The 19778-nt window shown below is 44.6% G+C and overlaps 1 protein-coding gene across 3 annotated transcripts in view; it reads right to left on the reverse strand.

Moving 5' to 3' along the window:
• The window catches only part of LOC135521018 (protein MTSS 1-like), a 176133-nt gene that overhangs the window by 146668 nt on the left and 9687 nt on the right, over positions 1–19778 (reverse strand). For all 3 annotated transcript variants that reach the window (XM_064946921.1, XM_064946920.1, XM_064946922.1), the window contains exon 3: positions 11291–11364. In XM_064946921.1, coding sequence (XP_064802993.1) covers positions 11291–11364 — 74 coding nt within the window. The remainder of the gene's footprint in view (positions 1–11290; positions 11365–19778) is intronic.

Consider the following 19778-nt stretch of genomic DNA (forward strand, 5'->3'; position numbering starts at 1 on the left):
TCCACCTCCTCTACCATGTGACAGGGTTTCAACTAGACACCTCCTCTACCATGTGACAGGGTTTCAACTAGACAGTCCACCTCCTCTGCCATGTGACAGGGTTTCGACTAGACAGTCCACCTCCTCTACCATGTGACAGGGTTTCAACTAGACAGTCCACCTCCTCTGCCATGTGACAGGGTTTCAACTAGACACCTCCTCTACCATGTGACAGGGTTTCAACTAGACACCTCCTCTACCATGTGACAGGGTTTCAACTAGACAGTCCACCTCCTCTACCATGTGACAGGGTTTCAACTAGACTACACCTCCTCTGCCATGTGACAGGGTTTCAACTAGACAGTCCACCTCCTCTACCATGTGACAGGGTTTCAACTAGACAGTCCACCTCCTCTACCATGTGACAGGGTTTCAACTAGACAGTAGACCTCCTCTACCATGTGACAGGGTTTCAACTAGACAGTCCACCTCCTCTGCCATGTGACAGGGTTTCAACTAGACAGTCCACCTCCTCTACCATGTGACAGGGTTTCGACTAGACAGTAGACCTCCTCTACCATGTGACAGGGTTTCAACTAGACAGTCCACCTCCTCTACCATGTGACAGGGTTTCAACTAGACAGTCCACCTCCTCTGCCATGTGACAGGGTTTCAACTAGACAGTCCACCTCCTCTACCATGTGACAGGGTTTCAACTAGACAGTCCACCTCCTCTGCCATGTGACAGGGTTTCAACTAGACATCCACCTCCTCTGCCATGTGACAGGGTTTCAACTAGACAGTCCACCTCCTCTGCCATGTGACAGGGTTTCAACTAGACAGTCCACCTCCTCTACCATGTGACAGGGTTTCAACTAGACAGTCCACCTCCTCTACCATGTGACAGGGTTTCAACTAGACAGTCCACCTCCTCTGCCATGTGACAGGGTTTCAACTAGACAGTCCACCTCCTCTACCATGTGACAGGGTTTCAACTAGACAGTCCACCTCCTCTGCCATGTGACAGGGTTTCAACTAGACAGTCCACCTCCTCTACCATGTGACAGGGTTTCAACTAGACAGTCCACCTCCTCTGCCATGTGACAGGGTTTCAACTAGACAGTCCACCTCCTCTGCCATGTGACAGGGTTTCAACTAGACAGTCCACCTCCTCTACCATGTGACAGGGTTTCGACTAGACAGTCCACCTCCTCTACCATGTGACAGGGTTTCAACTAGACAGTCCACCTCCTCTACCATGTGACAGGGTTTCAACTAGACAGTCCACCTCCTCTACCATGTGACAGGGTTTCAACTAGACACCTCCTCTACCATGTGACAGGGTTTCGACTAGACACCTCCTCTACCATGTGACAGGGTTTCAACTAGACAGTCCACCTCCTCTGCCATGTGACAGGGTTTCAACTAGACACCTCCTCTACCATGTGACAGGGTTTCAACTAGACAGTACACCTCCTCTACCATGTGGCAGGGTTTCAACTAGACAGTCCACCTCCTCTGCCATGTGACAGGGTTTCAACTAGACAGTCCACCTCCTCTACCATGTGACAGGGTTTCACCAAGACAGTCCACCTGCTGTACCATGTGACAGGGTTTCAACTAGACAGTCCACCTCCTCTGCCATGTGACAGGGTTTCGACTAGACAGTCCACCTCCTCTACCATGTGACAGGGTTTCGACTAGACAGTCCACCTCCTCTACCATGTGACAGGGTTTCAACTAGACAGTCCACCTCATCTGCCATGTGACAGGGTTTCAACTAGACAGTCCACCTCCTCTACCATGTGACATTGTTTCAACATACAGTCCACCTCCTCTACCATGTGACAGGGTTTCGACTAGACAGTCCACCTCCTCTGCCATGTGACAGGGATTCAACTAGACAGTCCACCTCCTCTACCATGTGACAGGGTTTCGACTAGACAGTCCACCTCCTCTACCATGTGACAGGGTTTCGACTAGACAGTCCACCTCCTCTGCCATGTGACAGGGTTTCAACTAGACACCTCCTCTACCATGTGACAGGGTTTCAACTAGACAGTCCACCTCCTCTACCATGTGACAGGGTTTCGACTAGACAGTCCACCTCCTCTGCCATGTGACAGGGATTCAACTAGACAGTCCACCTCCTCTACCATGTGACAGGGTTTCGACTAGACAGTCCACCTCCTCTAACATGTGACAGGGTTTCGACTAGACAGTCCACCTCCTCTACCATGTGACAGGGTTTCGACTAGACAGTCCACCTCCTCTGCCATGTGACAGGGATTCAACTAGACAGTCCACCTCATCTACCATGTGACAGGGCTTCGACTAGACAGTCCACCTCCTCTACCATGTGACAGGGTTTCGACTAGACAGTCCACCTCCTCTGCCATGTGACAGGGTTTCAACTAGACAGTCCACCTCCTCTACCATGTGGCAGGGTTTCAACTTTCTGTTGACAGGATGTGACTCATCTTTGCTCATGCTATGAAGCTGTGAAAACAGTGTGGGTTTGGAAAACATTGTGAGTCTTAAAGGTGGGAGTAAAACCTAGAATATTGCTTTGGGAAACAACACAAACCCTTGCAGTGGTAAAGAGAGATAACTGGCTCCTCTTTAAAGGGAGTGTTTAAGAGAAAAGTAAACTACACTTGAATGTCTTTTACAGACTACTAAACAACCCCTTGTACTTATACGTAAGCCTGAACAGAACAACAGAACAGAAGAGAACAGATCAGAACAGAAGAGAAGAGAACAGAACAGAACAGAAGAGGACAGAACAGAAGATAACAGAACAGAAGATAACAGAACAGAAGAGAACAGAACATAACAGAAGAGAACAGAACACAACAGAAGAGAACAGAACATAACATAAGAGAACAGAACATAACAGAAGAGAACAGAACAGAACACAACAGAAGAGAACAGAACACAACAGAAGAGAACAGAACATAACAGAAGAAAACAGAAGAGAACATAACAGAAGAGAACAGAACAGAACACAACAGAAGAGAACAGAACATAACAGAAGAGAACAGAAAAGAACAGAACAGAAGAGAACACAACAAACAGAAGAGAACAGAACCACACAGAACAGAACAGAAGAGAACAGAACAGAAGACAACGGAACAGAAGACAACGGAACAGAACAACACCTGTCCTCAGGTAAACCCTCCGACTGATCCAATCAAAGCCGGACTGTTACTGTACCCATCTGTCCATGAAAGGTGACAACAATAAACCTTGGCAGATTAAACACAGTAATACTTGGATGCAAACGGTTGTTCTTCGTTTCATTGACATTCTTATTACTTCAGGAGGCTCTGAGTCGGAAAGCTGTGTTGACTTTACGATCTTGGAGAAATAAAAATGTTGACAACAATGAACTTCCCGTAGGTTAAACCTCTCCAAATAAGATGATAACAGGTGGAGGCCTATATACTCTATATCTAACCTCAACACCCTCAACCACTCATTTCATATTTTAAACTATATTTTTTATATGAGTTTATGAGGTCACATTCCTGTCTCAATAAAGTATCTTGTAAAATCTGAACGAACATCAATATGGGGCTAATATTGACGTACTGCAAGCCCACATCATGAAGACTGTATCTCATCTGCAGTCGTCCGTCACCAGTCCAAGATAAATAACACTGGGGTTATACAGTACATACAGTCTATGTCCTACTACTCAGACCTGGAGGGCCTAACTTTCCTAAGTACTGACAGTTGCCATGGAGCCAGCTCATACTACACTCTCAAACTGACTCTACTACTATAACCTAGTGTTACCTCTCTGACTCTACTACTATAACCTAGTGTCACCTCTCTGACTCTACTACTATAACCCAGTGTCACCTCTCTGACTCTACTACTATAACCTAGTGTTACCTCTCTGACTCTACTACTATAACCTAGTGTTATCTCTCTGACTCTACTACTATAGCCTAGTGTTACCTCTCTGACTCTACTACTATAACCTAGTGTTACCTCTCTGACTCTACTACTATGACCTAGTGTTACCTCTCTGACTCTACTACTATAACCTAGTGTTACCTCTCTGACTCTACTACTATAACCTAGTGTTACCTCTCTGACTCTACTACTATAGCCTAGTGTTACCTCTCTGACTCTACTACTATAACCTAGTGTTACCTCTCTGACTCTACTACTATAACCCAGTGTTACCTCTCTGACTCTACTACTATAACCTAGTGATACCTCTCTGACTCTACTACTATAACCTAGTGTTACCTCTCTGACTCTACTACTATAACCTAGTGTTACCTCTCTGACTCTACTACTATAACCTAGTGATACCTCTCTGACTCTACTACTATAACCTAGTGTTACCTCTCTGACTCTACTACTATAACCTAGTGTTACCTCTCTGACTCTACTACTATAACCTAGTGATACCTCTCTGACTCTACTACTATAACCTAGTGTTACCTCTCTGACTCTACTACTATAACCTAGTGATACCTCTCTGACTCTACTAATATAACCTAGTGATACCTCTCTGACTCTACTACTATAACCCAGTGTTACCTCTCTGACTCTACTACTATAACCTAGTGTCACCTCTCTGACTCTACTACTATAACCCAGTGTTACCTCTCTGACTCTACTACTATAACCTAGTGTTACCTCTCTGACTCTACTACTATAACCTAGTGTCACCTCTCTGACTCTACTACTATAACCCAGTGTTACCTCTCTGACTCTACTACTATAACCCAGTGTTACCTCTCTGATTGGGGCTCCTCTGCTCTGATACTCCTGCATCATCAGTCATCATAAAACTCTAGTACTGCTTCTGTCCTTAAACCAGCCGGAGTGGCTACAGGAAAAGTGTGTGTGTGTGTGTGTGTGTGTGTGTGTGTGTGTGTGTGTGTGTGTCTGTTCCTACGGTGCCTGACGAATGTGTGTGTCGCTGAGCTCCTATTAATAGCCCTGTGTACAGCTGGAAGTGTCAGCCTGCCGGGATGAGAATGGATTTTCTACAGCCAGCATCTCCTTCTACAGCCAGCAGCTCCTTCTACAGCCAGCATCTCCTTCTACAGCCAGCAGCTCCTTCTACAGCCAGCAGCTCCTTCTACAGCCAGCAGCTCCTTCTACAGCCAGCATCTCCTTCTACAGCCAGCAACTCCTTCTACAGCCAGCAACTCCTTCTACAGCCAGCATCTCCTTCTACAGCCAGCAACTCCTTCTACAGCCAGCAACTCCTTCTTCAGCCAGCAGCTCCTTCTACAGCCAGCAGCTCCTTCTACAGCCAGCAACTCCTTCTACAGCCAGCAGCTCCTTCTGCAGCCAGCAGCTCCTTCTACAGCCAGCAGCTCCTTCTACAGCCAGCATCTCCTTCTACAGCCAGCAACTCCTTCTACAGCCAGCAACTCCTTCTACAGCCAGCAACTCCTTCTACAGCCAGCAGCTCCTTCTACAGCCAGCAGCTCCTTCTACAGCCAGCAACTCCTTCTACAGCCAGCAGCTCTTTCTACAGCCAGCAGCTCCTTCTACAGCCAGCATCTCCTTCTACAGCCAGCATCTCCTTCTACAGCCAGCAACTCCTTCTACAGCCAGCAGCTCTTTCTACACACTTACACATACTTATACACACACACACACACACACACACACACACACACACACACACACACACACACACACACACACACACACACACACACACACACACACACACACACACACACGCGCACACACACGCGCACAAGCACACGCACCCTGAAGCTGGTAGGGTGGGTTCCATACGATATTATCACAATACTTAGTTGCAAATACAATATGTATTGAAGGAATATGAATATGAAGGATAAATACTGGATTTTTGGTGCAGGTCCAGCCAACTAGCTATGAAGGATAAATACTGGATTTTTGGTGCAGGTACAGCCAACTAGATATGAAGGATAAATACTGGAGTTTTGGTGCAGGTACAGCAAACTAGCTATGAAGGATAAATACTGGAGTTTTGGTGCAGGTACAGCCAACTAGCTATGAAGGATAAATACTGGAGTTTTGGTGCAGGTACAGCAAACTAGCTATGAAGGATAAATACTGGAGTTTTGGTGCAGGTACAGCCAACTAGCTATGAAGGATAAATACTGGAGTTTTGGTGCAGGTACGGACAACTAGCACAAAAATAATGCGATATTATCAAAACGATACGATGTATTGTAAAAATGTTTTTCTCGACATGTCGCTGTATCGATTATCTTCCCCCATCACTAGTTCCCTGTGTGAGGAAGTGGAGCTTACTGATGCCAGATGTGGTGTGTGTGTGTGTGTGTGTGTGTGTGTGTGTGTGTGTGTGTGTGTGTGTGTGTGTGTGTGTGTGTGTGTGTGTGTGTGTGTGTGTGTGTGTGTGTGTGTGTGTGTGATCAGTGGCAGGCAGGGTGGAGAGGGCCGTGTGGGCAGAGAGAGGGCGGTGTCACGGCTTCAAACAGCAGCCTGAGGGATTTACTACCCACAGGATCAACCACCTGATCCCTTCATATTCCCCACCCCTGTTCAACCCCTTTAAAACAACATGGCCGCCACTGCACCAGCAGACAGGACCGGGGCCCAAATCATTCAAGCAGGCTGCTCAAGAAACCATTAGCCATAGTACTGCAAGGAGTCAAGAATCACTGTGTGGTAGGATGCCGATAGGTTAACACTGGTCTTTCTATAATCTTTACTCTGAGGACCTGAAACATTCCACAGCCAACTACCCCCCCCCCCCCCCCCCCCATTCAACACAAAGGCAAAAGCCCTCTGAAGACCAGGGGTTATGGGGTTATGCCCCTTCCCCTGTCAGCCAGTGAGCTCAGGTGCTTGGTTAAAGTGGTGGAACTCCCAGGGTTTTAAAACAGAATGACCCCTGAACCAATAGGGAATGGGAACAAGTCGAAAATGACCGCGTTGTAGTGCAGTGGGCTAACTATAGTCTAATAATTACCACATGTTGTAGTGGGCTAACTATAGTCTAATAAATACCACATGTTGTAGTGGGCTAACTATAGTTTAATAATTACCACATGTTGTAGTGGGCTAACTATAGTCTAAAAAATACCACATGTTGTAGTGCAGTGGGATAACTATAGTCTAATAATTACCACATGTTGTAGTGGGCTAACTATAGTCTAATAATTACCACATGTTGTAGTGGGCTAACTATAGTCTAATAATTACCACATGTTGTAGTAGGCTAACTATAGTCTAATAATTACCACATGTTGTAGTGGGCTAACTATAGTCTAATAATTACCACATGTTGTAGTGGGCTAACTATAGTCGAATAATTACCACATGTTGTAGTGGGCTAACTATAGTCGAATAATTACCACATGTTGTAGTGGGCTAACTATAGTCTAATAATTACCACATGTTGTAGTGCAGTGGGCTAACTATAGTCTAATAATTACCACATGTTGTAGTGGGCTAACTATAGTCTAATAATTATCACATGTTGTAGTGGGCTAACTATAGTCGAATAATTACCACATGTTGTAGTGGGCTAACTATAGTCTAACAATTACCACATGTTGTAGTGGGCTAACTATAGTCAAATAATTACCACATGTTGTAGTGCAGTGGGCTAACTATAGTCTAATAATTACCACATGTTGTAGTGGGCTAACTATAATCTAATAATTACCACATGTTGTAGTGGGCTAACTATAGTCTAATAATTACCACATGTTGTAGTGGGCTAACTATAGTCTAATAATTACCACATGTTGTAGTGGGCTAACTATAGTCTAATAATTACCACATGTTGTAGTGGGCTAACTATAGTCTAATAATTACCACATGTTGTAGTGGGCTAACTATAGTCTAATAATTACCACATGTTGTAGTGGGATAACTATAGCCTAATAAATACCACATGTTGTAGTGTAGTGGGCTAACTATAGTCTAATAATTACCACATGTTGTAGTGGGATAACTATAGTCTAATAATTACCACATGTTGTAGTGGGATAACTATAGCCTAATAAATACCACATGTTGTAGTGTAGTGGGATAACTATAGTCTAATAATTACCACATGTTGTAGTGGGATAACTATAGCCTAATAAATACCACATGTTGTAGTGTAGTGGGCTAACTATAGTCTAATAATTACCACATGTTGTAGTGAGCTAACTATAGTCTAATAATTACCACATGTTGTAGTGGGATAACTATAGTCTAATAATTACCACATGTTGTAGTGCAGTGGGATAACTATAGTCTAATAATTACCACATGTTGTAGTGGGCTAACTATAGTCTAATAATTACCACATGTTGTAGTGGGCTAACTATAGTCTAATAATTACCACATGTTGTAGTGGGCTAACTATAGTCTAATAATTACCACATGTTGTAGTGGGCTAACTATAGTCTAATAATTACCACATGTTGTAGTGGGCTAACTATAGTCTAATAATTACCACATGTTGTAGTGGGCTAACTATAGCCTAATAATTACCACATGTTGTAGTGGGCTAACTATAGTCTAATAATTACCACATGTTGTAGTGGGCTAACTATAGTCTAATAATTACCACATGTTGTAGTGGGCTAACTATAGTCTAATAATTACCACATGTTGTAGTGGGCTAACTATAGTCTAATAATTACCACATGTTGTTGTGGGCTAACTATAGTCTAATAATTACCACATGTTGTAGTGGGCTAACTATAGTCTAATAATTACCACATGTTGTAGTGGGCTAACTATAGTCTAATAATTGCCACATGTTGTAGTGGGCTAACTATAATCTAATAATTACCATATGTTGTAGTGGGCTAACTATAGTCGAATAATTACCACATGTTGTAGTGGGCTAACTATAGTCGAATAATTACCACATGTTGTAGTGGGCTAACTATAGTCGAATAATTACCACATGTTGTAGTGGGCTAACTATAGTCTAATAATTACCACATGTTGTAGTGGGCTAACTATAGTCTAATAATTACCACATGTTGTAGTGCAGTGGGATAACTATAGTGTAATAATTACCACATGTTGTAGTGGGCTAACTATAGTCTAATAATTACCACATGTTGTAGTGGGCTAACTATAGTCTAATAATTACCACATGTTGTAGTGGGCTAACTATAGTCTAATAATTACCACATGTTGTAGTGGGCTAACTATAGTCTAATAATTACCACATGTTGTAGTGGGCTAACTATAGTCTAATAATTACCACATGTTGTAGTGGGCTAACTATGGTCTAATAATTACCACATGTTGTAGTGGGCTAACTATAGTCTAATAATTACCACATGTTGTAGTGGGATAACTATAGCCTAATAAATACCACATGTTGTAGTGTAGTGGGATAACTATAGTCTAATAATTACCACATGTTGTAGTGGGATAACTATAGCCTAATAAATACCACATGTTGTAGTGTAGTGGGCTAACTATAGTCTAATAATTACCACATGTTGTAGTGAGCTAACTATAGTCTAATAATTACCACATGTTGTAGTGGGATAACTATAGTCTAATAATTACCACATGTTGTAGTGCAGTATACCTATAGTCTAATAATTACCACATGTTGTAGTGGGCTAACTATAGTCTAATAATTACCACATGTTGTAGTGGGCTAACTATAGTCTAATAATTACCACATGTTGTAGTGGGCTAACTATAGTCTAATAATTACCACATGTTGTAGTGGGCTAACTATAGTCTAATAATTACCACATGTTGTAGTGGGCTAACTATAGTCTAATAATTACCACATGTTGTAGTGGGCTAACTATAGCCTAATAATTACCACATGTTGTAGTGGGCTAACTATAGTCTAATAATTACCACATGTTGTAGTGGGCTAACTATAGTCTAATAATTACCACATGTTGTAGTGGGCTAACTATAGTCTAATAATTACCACATGTTGTAGTGGGCTAACTATAGTCTAATAATTACCACATGTTGTTGTGGGCTAACTATAGTCTAATAATTACCACATGTTGTAGTGGGCTAACTATAGTCTAATAATTACCACATGTTGTAGTGGGCTAACTATAGTCTAATAATTGCCACATGTTGTAGTGGGCTAACTATAATCTAATAATTACCATATGTTGTAGTGGGCTAACTATAGTCTAATAATTACCACATGTTGTAGTGGGCTAACTATAGTCGAATAATTACCACATGTTGTAGTGGGCTAACTATAGTCGAATAATTACCACATGTTGTAGTGGGCTAACTATAGTCTAATAATTACCACATGTTGTAGTGGGCTAACTATAGTCTAATAATTACCACATGTTGTAGTGCAGTGGGATAACTATAGTGTAATAATTACCACATGTTGTAGTGGGCTAACTATAGTCTAATAATTACCACATGTTGTAGTGGGCTAACTATAGTCTAATAATTACCACATGTTGTAGTGGGCTAACTATAGTCTAATAATTACCACATGTTGTAGTGGGCTAACTATAGTCTAATAATTACCACATGTTGTAGTGGGCTAACTATAGTCTAATAATTACCACATGTTGTAGTGGGCTAACTATGGTCTAATAATTACCACATGTTGTAGTGGGCTAACTATAGTCTAATAATTACCACATGTTGTAGTGGGCTAACTATGGTCTAAAAATTACCACATGTTGTAGTGTAGTGGGCTAACTATAGTCTAATAATTATCACATGTTGTAGTGGGCTAACTATAGTCTAATAATTACCACATGTTGTAGTGGGATAACTATGGTCTAATAATTACCACATGTTGTAGTGGGCTAACTATGGTCTAATAATTACCACGTTGTAGTGGGCTAACTATAGTCTAATAATTACCACATGTTGTAGTGGGCTAACTATAGTCTAATAATTACCACATGTTGTAGTGGGCTAACTATGGTCTAATAATTACCACATGTTGTAGTGCAGTGGGCTAACTATAGTCTAATAATTACCATATGTTGTAGTGGGCTAACTATAGCCTAATAATTACCACATGTTGTAGTGGGCTAACTATAGTCTAATAATTACCACATGTTGTAGTGGGCTGACTATAGTCTAATAATTACCACATGTTGTAGTGGGCTAACTATAGTCTAATAATTACCACATGTCTTACCTCCCGCACCTCCCCCCCCCATCCCCTCACCCCTGGACAGGGACATGGTCCTACCTCCCGCACCTCCTCCCCCCCATCCCCCTCACCCCTGGACGGGGACATGGTCCTACCTCCTGCACCCCCCTCACCCCTGGACAGGGACATGGTCCTACCTCCTGCACCCCCCCCCCCCCTCACCCCTGGACAGGGACATGGTCCTACCTCGTGTGTTGGTGGCCAGGTCAGCCACTTTCTGAAAGGCATCCAGGAACGCTGCAGCTGCAACCACAGTCGCCCTGGAAACAGAAACAGAACCCAGCTGGTCACGTTTTGGCCCTCCTTTAAACTACTCTTAACTGAAGTGAACACACAAGTACCGACCAACCGGGCACATGATTAGCCATGGGCAGCATCCCAAACAGTGCCCTTATTCCCTATGGTGCAGTACGATACAAAAGTAGTTCACTTTTAGGGAATTTGGGAAGCAAATACTGTTGGGCCTGGTTGAAGCCGTTAGCTATCTCTATCTGAGATCTACTGTTGGGCCTGGTTGAAGCCGTTAGCTATCTCTATCTGAGATCTACTGTTGGGCCTGGTTGAGATCTCTATCTGAGATCTACTGTTGGGCCTGGTTGAAGCCGTTAGCTATCTCTATCTGAGATCTACTGTTGGGCCTGGTTGAAGCCGTTAGCTATCTCTATCTGAGATCTACTGTTGGGCCTGGTTGAAGCCGTTAGCTATCTCTATCTGAGATCTACTGTTGGGCCTGGTTGAAGCTTAGCTATCTCTATCTGAGATCTACTGTTGGGCCTGGTTGAAGCCGTTAGCTATCTCTATCTGAGATCTACTGTTGGGCCTGGTTGAGCTATCTCTATCTGAGATCTACTGTTGGGCCTGGTTGAAGCCGTTAGCTATCTCTATCTGAGATCTACTGTTGGGCCTGGTTGAAGCCGTTAGCTATCTCTATCTGAGATCTACTGTTGGGCCTGGTTGAAGCCGTTAGCTATCTCTATCTGAGATCTACTGTTGGGCCTGGTTGAAGCCGTTAGCTATCTCTATCTGAGATCTACTGTTGGGCCTGGTTGAAGCTATATCTCTATCTGAGATCTACTGTTGGGCCTGGTTGAAGCCGTTAGCTATCTCTATCTGAGATCTACTGTTGGGCCTGGTTGAAGCCGTTAGCTATCTCTATCTGAGATCTACTGTTGGGCCTGGTTGAAGCCGTAAGCTATCTCTATCTGAGATCTGTTGTTTCAAGGGAAATGGCCAGGGGCTGCTAGTTATTATAGCGTTATTAAGCCTATACTGTTAGCTGACGTTCATTCACAACAAGACAATAAGAATGTGTTTCCTCTCCGTCTGTCTGGCCACGGGCCTCACTTTAACATCTCTGTTAATGACCCTTAATGACCGTGATAACAGGCAGAGATAGGGTCTACAGCGTTCAGCTTTTCACCATAGTAGAACCTGAAGTCTGAATGGCGAGGCTGTTGAAATGTTTGGAATGTCTTGTCTGGCTGCAGTGTGCGGGAAGGAGCCGTCTGAAATCTAGGTAGCTCATCAGAGTCCCTGTTCTTTGACTGCTGAGGTACGTCACGTGATTCAGATCTCAGGGTCAGGGCGGGTCAGAACTAGGCAGGGCTGTTAACGAGTCGTCTTGGATATCAGCAGTAGTTTCTCTGTGACGCACACACCCACACACACACGATTGTTAACTGGTCTTGGATTACATCTACATGGGATGGGAGTACTATCAGTCTCCAGGCTATGTGACGCAAACAAAACCAGACACCGTGTACTATGCAAACACATGACACACGAACACACCTCTGGAACACTGAGAACAATGCCAGTCGTCATGGTGACTGTAGTTGACGTAGATCTGTAAACACATGTGTCTGTCAGACCAGTAAGGCCTAGAGCTTAGCTAATGATAACAGTGACAGTAGGTGACGGAGATCTGTAAACACATGTGTCTGTCAGACCAGTAAGGCCTAGAGCTTAGCTAATGATAACAGTGACAGTAGGTGACGGAGATCACAGGGTTGTCCTTAAGCCATTTTGCCACAACTTTGGAAGTATGCTAGGTTTCATTGTCCATTTGGAAGACCCATTTGCGACCAAGCGTTCACTTCCTGACTGATGTCTTGAGATGTTGCTTCAATATCCACATAATTTCCCCCCCTCATGATGCCATCTATTTTGTGAAGTGCACCAGTCCCTCCTGCAGCAAAGCACCCCAAAACATGATGCTGCCATCCCTGTACTTCACAGTTGGGATGGTGTTCTTCAGCTTGCAAGCCTCCCCCTTTTTCCTCCAAACATAACGATGGTCATTACGGCCAAACAGTTCTATTTTTGTTTCATCAGACCAGAGGACATTTCTCCAAAAAGTATGATCTTTGTCCCCATGTGCAGTTGCAAACCGCAGTCTGGCTTTTTTTAATGGTGGTTTTGGAGCAGTGGCTTCTTCCTTGCTGAGCGTCCTTTCAGGTTATGTTGATATAGGACTGGTTTTACTGTGGATATAAATACTTTTGTACCTGTTTCCTCCAGCATCTTCACAAGATCCTTTGCTGTTGTTCTGGGATTGATTTGCACTTTTTGCACAAAAGTACATTCATCTCTAGGAGACAGAACGAGTCTCCTTCCTGAGCGGTATGACGGCTGCATGGTCCCATGGTGGTTATACTTGTGTACTATTGCTTGTACAGATGAACGTGGTACATTCAGGCGTTTGGAAATTGCTCCCAAGGATGAACCAGACTTGTGGAGGTCTACAATTTTTTTCTGAGGTCTAGGCTGATTTCTTTTGATTTTCCCATGATGTCAAGCAAAGAAGCACTGAGTTTGAAGGTAGGCCTTGAAATACATCCACAGGTACACCTCCAATTGACTCAAATTATGTCAATTAGCCTATCAGAAGCTTCTAAAGCCATGACATTCCTGAATTTTCCAAGCTGTTTAAAGGCACAGTCAACTTAGTGTATGTAAACTTCTGACCCACTGGAATTGTGATACAGTGAATTATAAGTGAAATAATCTGTCTGTAAACAATTGTTAGAAAAATGACTTGTGTCATGCAAAGTAAATATCCTAACCGACTTGCCAAAACTATAGTTTGTTCACAAGAAATTTGTGGAGTGGTTGAAAAACGAGTTTTAAATGACTCCAAGCTAAGTTTATGCAAACTTCCGACTTCAACTGTATATAGGGCACTACTTTTATGGGCCCTGGTCAAAAGTAGTGCCCTATATAGGGAATAGGGTGCCATTTGGGATGTAGTGTCTGTCCCGGAACAACAGAATTCTTTATCAACTCAAAAGGTACACGTCTGTCTGATATGAAATGACTAACATCCGTTTGACCAGGAATGAACAACACTGTCCTTGTCAACCTGTAATGGTACTACCACAGACTGGGTTGTAGCGGGTTGGAGCTAACCACTACACACAAGGGTGTGTTGCTAGTCTCTGGCGGAAAAATACACACACATGCACCCGCCCCACACACACAAAGACGCACACTCTCCACAAGCACATTCCATTCTATTTAAAGGGAGAGGAGAGCCACTACAGGGGAAACCTCTGGTTGTGTTAGTCTCTGTTGGATACTACTGTGCACTATATAGGGAATAGAATGCAATTTGGGACGTACACATATTGTGATTACCCAGTAATACACAACTACCAGATATTACCTGAAAACATTATGTTTGGGGAAGTTATTAAAAAAAAACATTTTGCTACAAAAAAGCAACGAATGGATTTAAAACCTATAATTAGATAATTTCCTAGAAGGCAGTGTGGAAGAGGACAGCTAAATGACAGAGCACTTAACCCAACCCTAACATTATTACAGAGTAAGACCTACTGCCATTCAGCCTGTCCTCCAATTCTACCCAACAGAGATCACCAGAGAGGTGGGTAGAGGTAGTAGCTAGACTGGGTGATTCAACCCAACAGAGATCACCAGAGAGGTGGGTAGAGGTAGTAGACTGGGTGATTCTACCCAGCAGAGATCACCAGAGAGGTGGGTAGAGGTAGTAGCTAGACTGGGTGATTCAACCCAACAGAGATCACCAGAGAGGTGGGTAGAGGTAGTAGACTGGGTGATTCTACCCAGCAGAGATCACCAGAGAGGTGGGTAGAGGTAGTAGACTGGGTGATTCTACCCAACAGAGATCACCAGAGAGGTGGGTAGAGGTAGTAGCTAGACTGGTTGATTCTACCCAACAGAGATCACCAGAGAGGTGGGTAGAGGTAGTAGCTAGACTGGTTGATTCTACCCAACAGAGATCACCAGAGAGGTGGGTAGAGGTAGTAGCTAGACTGGGTGATTCTACCCAACAGAGATCACCAGAGAGGTGGGTAGAGGTAGTAGACTGTGTGATTCTACCCAACAGAGATCACCAGAGAGGTGGGTAGAGGTAGTAGACTGGGTGATTCTACCCAACAGAGATCACCAGAGAGGTGGGTAGAGGTAGTAGACTGGGTGATTCTACCCAACAGAGATCACCAGAGAGGTGGGTAGAGGTAGTAGACTGGGTGATTCTACCCAACAGAGATCACCAGAGAGGTGGGTAGAGGTAGTAGACTGGGTGATTCTACCCAACAGAGATCACCAGAGAGGTGGGTAGAGGTAGTAGACTGGGTGATTCTACCCAGCAGAGATCACCAGAGAGGTGGGTAGAGGTAGTAGCTAGACTGGGTGATTCTACCCAACAGAGATCACCAGAGAGGTGGGTAGAGGTAGTAGACTGGGTGATTCTACCCAACAGAGATCACCAGAGAGGTGGGTAGAGGTAGTAGACTGGGTGATTCTACCCAACAGAGATCACCAGAGAGGTGGGTAGAGGTAGTAGACTGGTTGATTCTACCCAGCAGAGATCACCAGAGAGGTGGGTAGAGGTAGTAGCTAGACTGGGTGATTCTACCCAACAGAGATCACCAGAGAGGTGGGTAGAGGTAGTAGCTAGACTGGTTGATTCTACCCAACAGAGATCACCAGAGAGGTGGGTAGAGGTAGTAGCTAGACTGGGTGATTGTACCCAACAGAGATCACCAGAGAGGTGGGTAGAGGTAGTAGACTGGGTGATTCTACCCAACAGAGATCACCAGAGAGGTGGGTAGAGGTAGTAGACTGGGTGATTCTACCCAACAGAGATCACCAGAGAGGTGGGTAGAGGTAGTAGCTAGACTGGGTGATTCTACCCAGCAGAGATCACCAGAGAGGTGGGTAGAGGTAGTAGACTGGGTGATTCTACCCAACAGAGATCACCAGAGAGGTGGGTAGAGGTAGTAGACTGGGTGATTCTACCCAACAGAGATCACCAGAGAGGTGGGTAGAGGTAGTAGACTGGGTGATTCTACCCAACAGAGATCACCAGAGAGGTGGGTAGAGGTAGTAGACTGGGTGATTCTACCCAACAGAGATCACCAGAGAGGTGGGTAGAGGTAGTAGACTGGGTGATTCTACCCAGCAGGGATCACCAGAGAGGTGGGTAGAGGTAGTAGACTGGGTGATTCTACCCAACAGAGATCACCAGAGAGGTGGGTAGAGGTAGTAGCTAGACTGGGTGATTCTACCCAACAGAGATCACCAGAGAGGTGGGTAGAGGTAGTAGACTTGGGTGATTCTACCCAGCAGAGATCACCAGAGAGGTGGGTAGAGGTAGTAGACTGGGTGATTCTACCCAGCAGAGATCACCAGAGAGGTGGGTAGAGGTAGTAGCTAGACTGGGTGATTCTACCCAGCAGAGATCACCAGAGAGGTGGGTAGAGGTAGTAGCTAGAGTGGATGATTCTACCCAGCAGAGATCACCAGAGAGGTGGGTAGAGGTAGTAGACTGGGTGATTCTACCCAACAGAGATCACCAGAGAGGTGGGTAGAGGTAGTAGACTGGGTGATTCTACCCAGCAGAGATCACCAGAGAGGTGGGTAGAGGTAGTAGCTAGACTGGGTGATTCTACCCAGTAGAGATCACCAGAGAGGTGGGTAGAGGTAGTAGCTAGACTGGGTGATTCTACCCAGCAGAGATCACCAGAGAGGTGGGTAGAGGTAGTAGTAATTCTACCCAACAGAGATCACCAGAGAGGTGGGTAGAGGTAGTAGCTAGACTGGGTGATTCTACCCAGCAGAGATCACCAGAGAGGTGGGTAGAGGTAGTAGCTAGACTGGGTGATTCTACCCAACAGAGATCACCAGAGAGGTGGGTAGAGGTAGTAGCTAGACTGGGTGATTCGACCCAACATAGATCACCAGAGAGGTGGGTAGAGGTAGTAGCTAGACTGGGTGATTCTACCCAACAGAGATTACCAGAGATGTGGGTAAGAGGTAGTAGCTAGACTGGGTGATTCTACCCAACAGAGATCACCAGAGAGGTGGGTAGAGGTAGTAGCTTGACCAGTGTTTTAGTGGGACATCTCAGCCCTCAAACGAACAGACTCAGAGAGGACAATGGGGCAGAACTAGACCCGACACAGTTTCTTATTTTCCTTCTAGAGACATCTATCCTGCTTATTTATTTATGCATTTGTGAGGTAGTACTTGATTCTACCTCAGAGATCACCTAATTTTGGTGGGTATCAAACTGGGTATTTACAGTCAGAGATCACCAGAGAGGTGGGTAGAGGTAGTAGCTAGACTGGGTGATTCTACCCAGCAGAGATCACCAGAGAGGTGGGTAGAGGTAGTAGACTGGGTGATTCTACCCAACAGAGATCACCAGAGAGGTGGGTAAGGTAGTAGACTGGGTGATTCTACCCAAACAGAGATCACCATGAGAGGTGGGTAGAGGTAGTGACACACTGCTCGCCTAAACCCGAGATCACCAGAGACCAATGTGTCGAGGTACCGTCCACTGGGTGACTGAAATCACTTGAGGCGTGGGTAGAGGTAGTAGCTAGACTGGGTGATTCGCAATGGGACAAGTCATTTCAGGCAATGGGACAATGTTTATATCCCAGGACAAATTAGCTAGCAACAGCAAGCTAGTTAAATAGGACAAATTAGCTAGCAAGTGCAAGCTAGCTAGCTAAATTGCCATAAATGTTTAATGCTTTTTCGACCTGTCTCCAAATGAATATAATTGGTTCAGAGTTTGTTTTGATATTTTAACCTGCGTGTCGTGATCGCGTTTGGTGTGGGGGGACAAAATACATTTATGCACGATGGCGCACGGTAGCGCACGGTGGCGCACACACGCAGACGGTTTGGGTTCCGTGTTAGACCTCTGCGCCACTCGGGAGGATATCCATTCTGTTACAGCCACAGCTGCCCTCCAGTTCCACCCAGACACAGCAAAGATCACAGAGACCTGCACTTTAGTGTCTGGTATGGGGGTCAGGGGGTTTAGGCCTAGGTGAGGCAATCCTTCAGCAACCCCTCAACACTTAGACTCACAGACTCACAGACTCACAGACTTACAGACTCACAGACTCACAGACCCACAGACTCACAGACTCACAGACTCACAGACCCACAGACTCAGCACAGAGAACCATGGAGTAGAACTAGGCCTAGAACCTACACTATTAGCAACTACACCGTAGCCCAACCACAGCTGCCCTACAGTTCCACACAGATCTCAGATAGGTGGGTAGATGTTGGAGATTGGGGCGGAACCAATAACGATGGACACTTATTGGACAGCTCTTTTCTAGGACTTATCCTACAGCATGACACTTATTAAGGGTCTATACCTGTGGTACTAATGAGATGGTCCTGACTGTGGTCATTTCCTGTGGTAATAATGAGATGGTCCTGACTGTGGTCTAAGGTTTATACCTGTGGTAATAATGAGATGGTCCTGACTGTGGTCTAAGGGTCTACCTGTGGTACTAATGAGATGGTCCTGACTGTGGTCTAAGGGTCTATACCTGTGGTAATAATGAGATGGTCCTGACTGTGGTCTAACTATACCTGTGGTACAAATGAGATGGTCCTGACTGTGGTCTAAGGGTCTATACCTGTGGTAATAATGAGATGGTCCTGACTGTGGTCTAAGGGTCTACCTGTGGTAATAATGAGATGGTCCTGACTGTGGTCTAAGGGTCTATACCTGTGGTAATAATGAGATGGTCCTGACTGTGGTCTAAGGGTCTACCTGTGGTAATAATGAGATGGTCCTGACTGTGGTCTAAGGGTCTATACCTGTGGTAATAATGAGATGGTCCTGACTGTGGTCTAAGGGTCATCCATGTGGTAATAATGAGATGGTCCTGACTGTGGTCTACCCAGACTACCTGTGGTAATAATGAGATGGTCCTGACTGTGGTCTAAGGGTCTATACCTGTGGTAATAATGAGATGGTCCTGACTGTGGTCTAAGGGTTTACCTGTGGTAATCCTAATGAGATGGTCCTGACTGTGGTCAAGGGTCTACCTGTGGTACTAATGAGATGGTCCTGACTGTGGTCTAAGGGTCTATACCTGTGGTAATAATGAGATGGTCCTGACTGTGGTCTAAGGGTCTATACCTGTGGTAATAATGAGATGGTCCTGACTGTGGTCAGACTCACCTGTGGTAATAATGAGATGGTCCTGACTGTGGTCTAAGGGTCTACCTGTGGTAATAATGAGATGGTCCTGACTGTGGTCTAAGGGTCTACCTGTGGTAATAATGAGATGGTCCTGACTGTGGTCTAAGGGTCTACCTGTGGTAATAATGAGATGGTCCTGACTGTGGTCTAAGGGTCTACCTGTGGTAA

Source organism: Oncorhynchus masou, chromosome 29 (assembly GCF_036934945.1).
Source record: "Oncorhynchus masou masou isolate Uvic2021 chromosome 29, UVic_Omas_1.1, whole genome shotgun sequence".
Taxonomy (NCBI): Eukaryota; Metazoa; Chordata; class Actinopteri; order Salmoniformes; family Salmonidae; genus Oncorhynchus; species Oncorhynchus masou.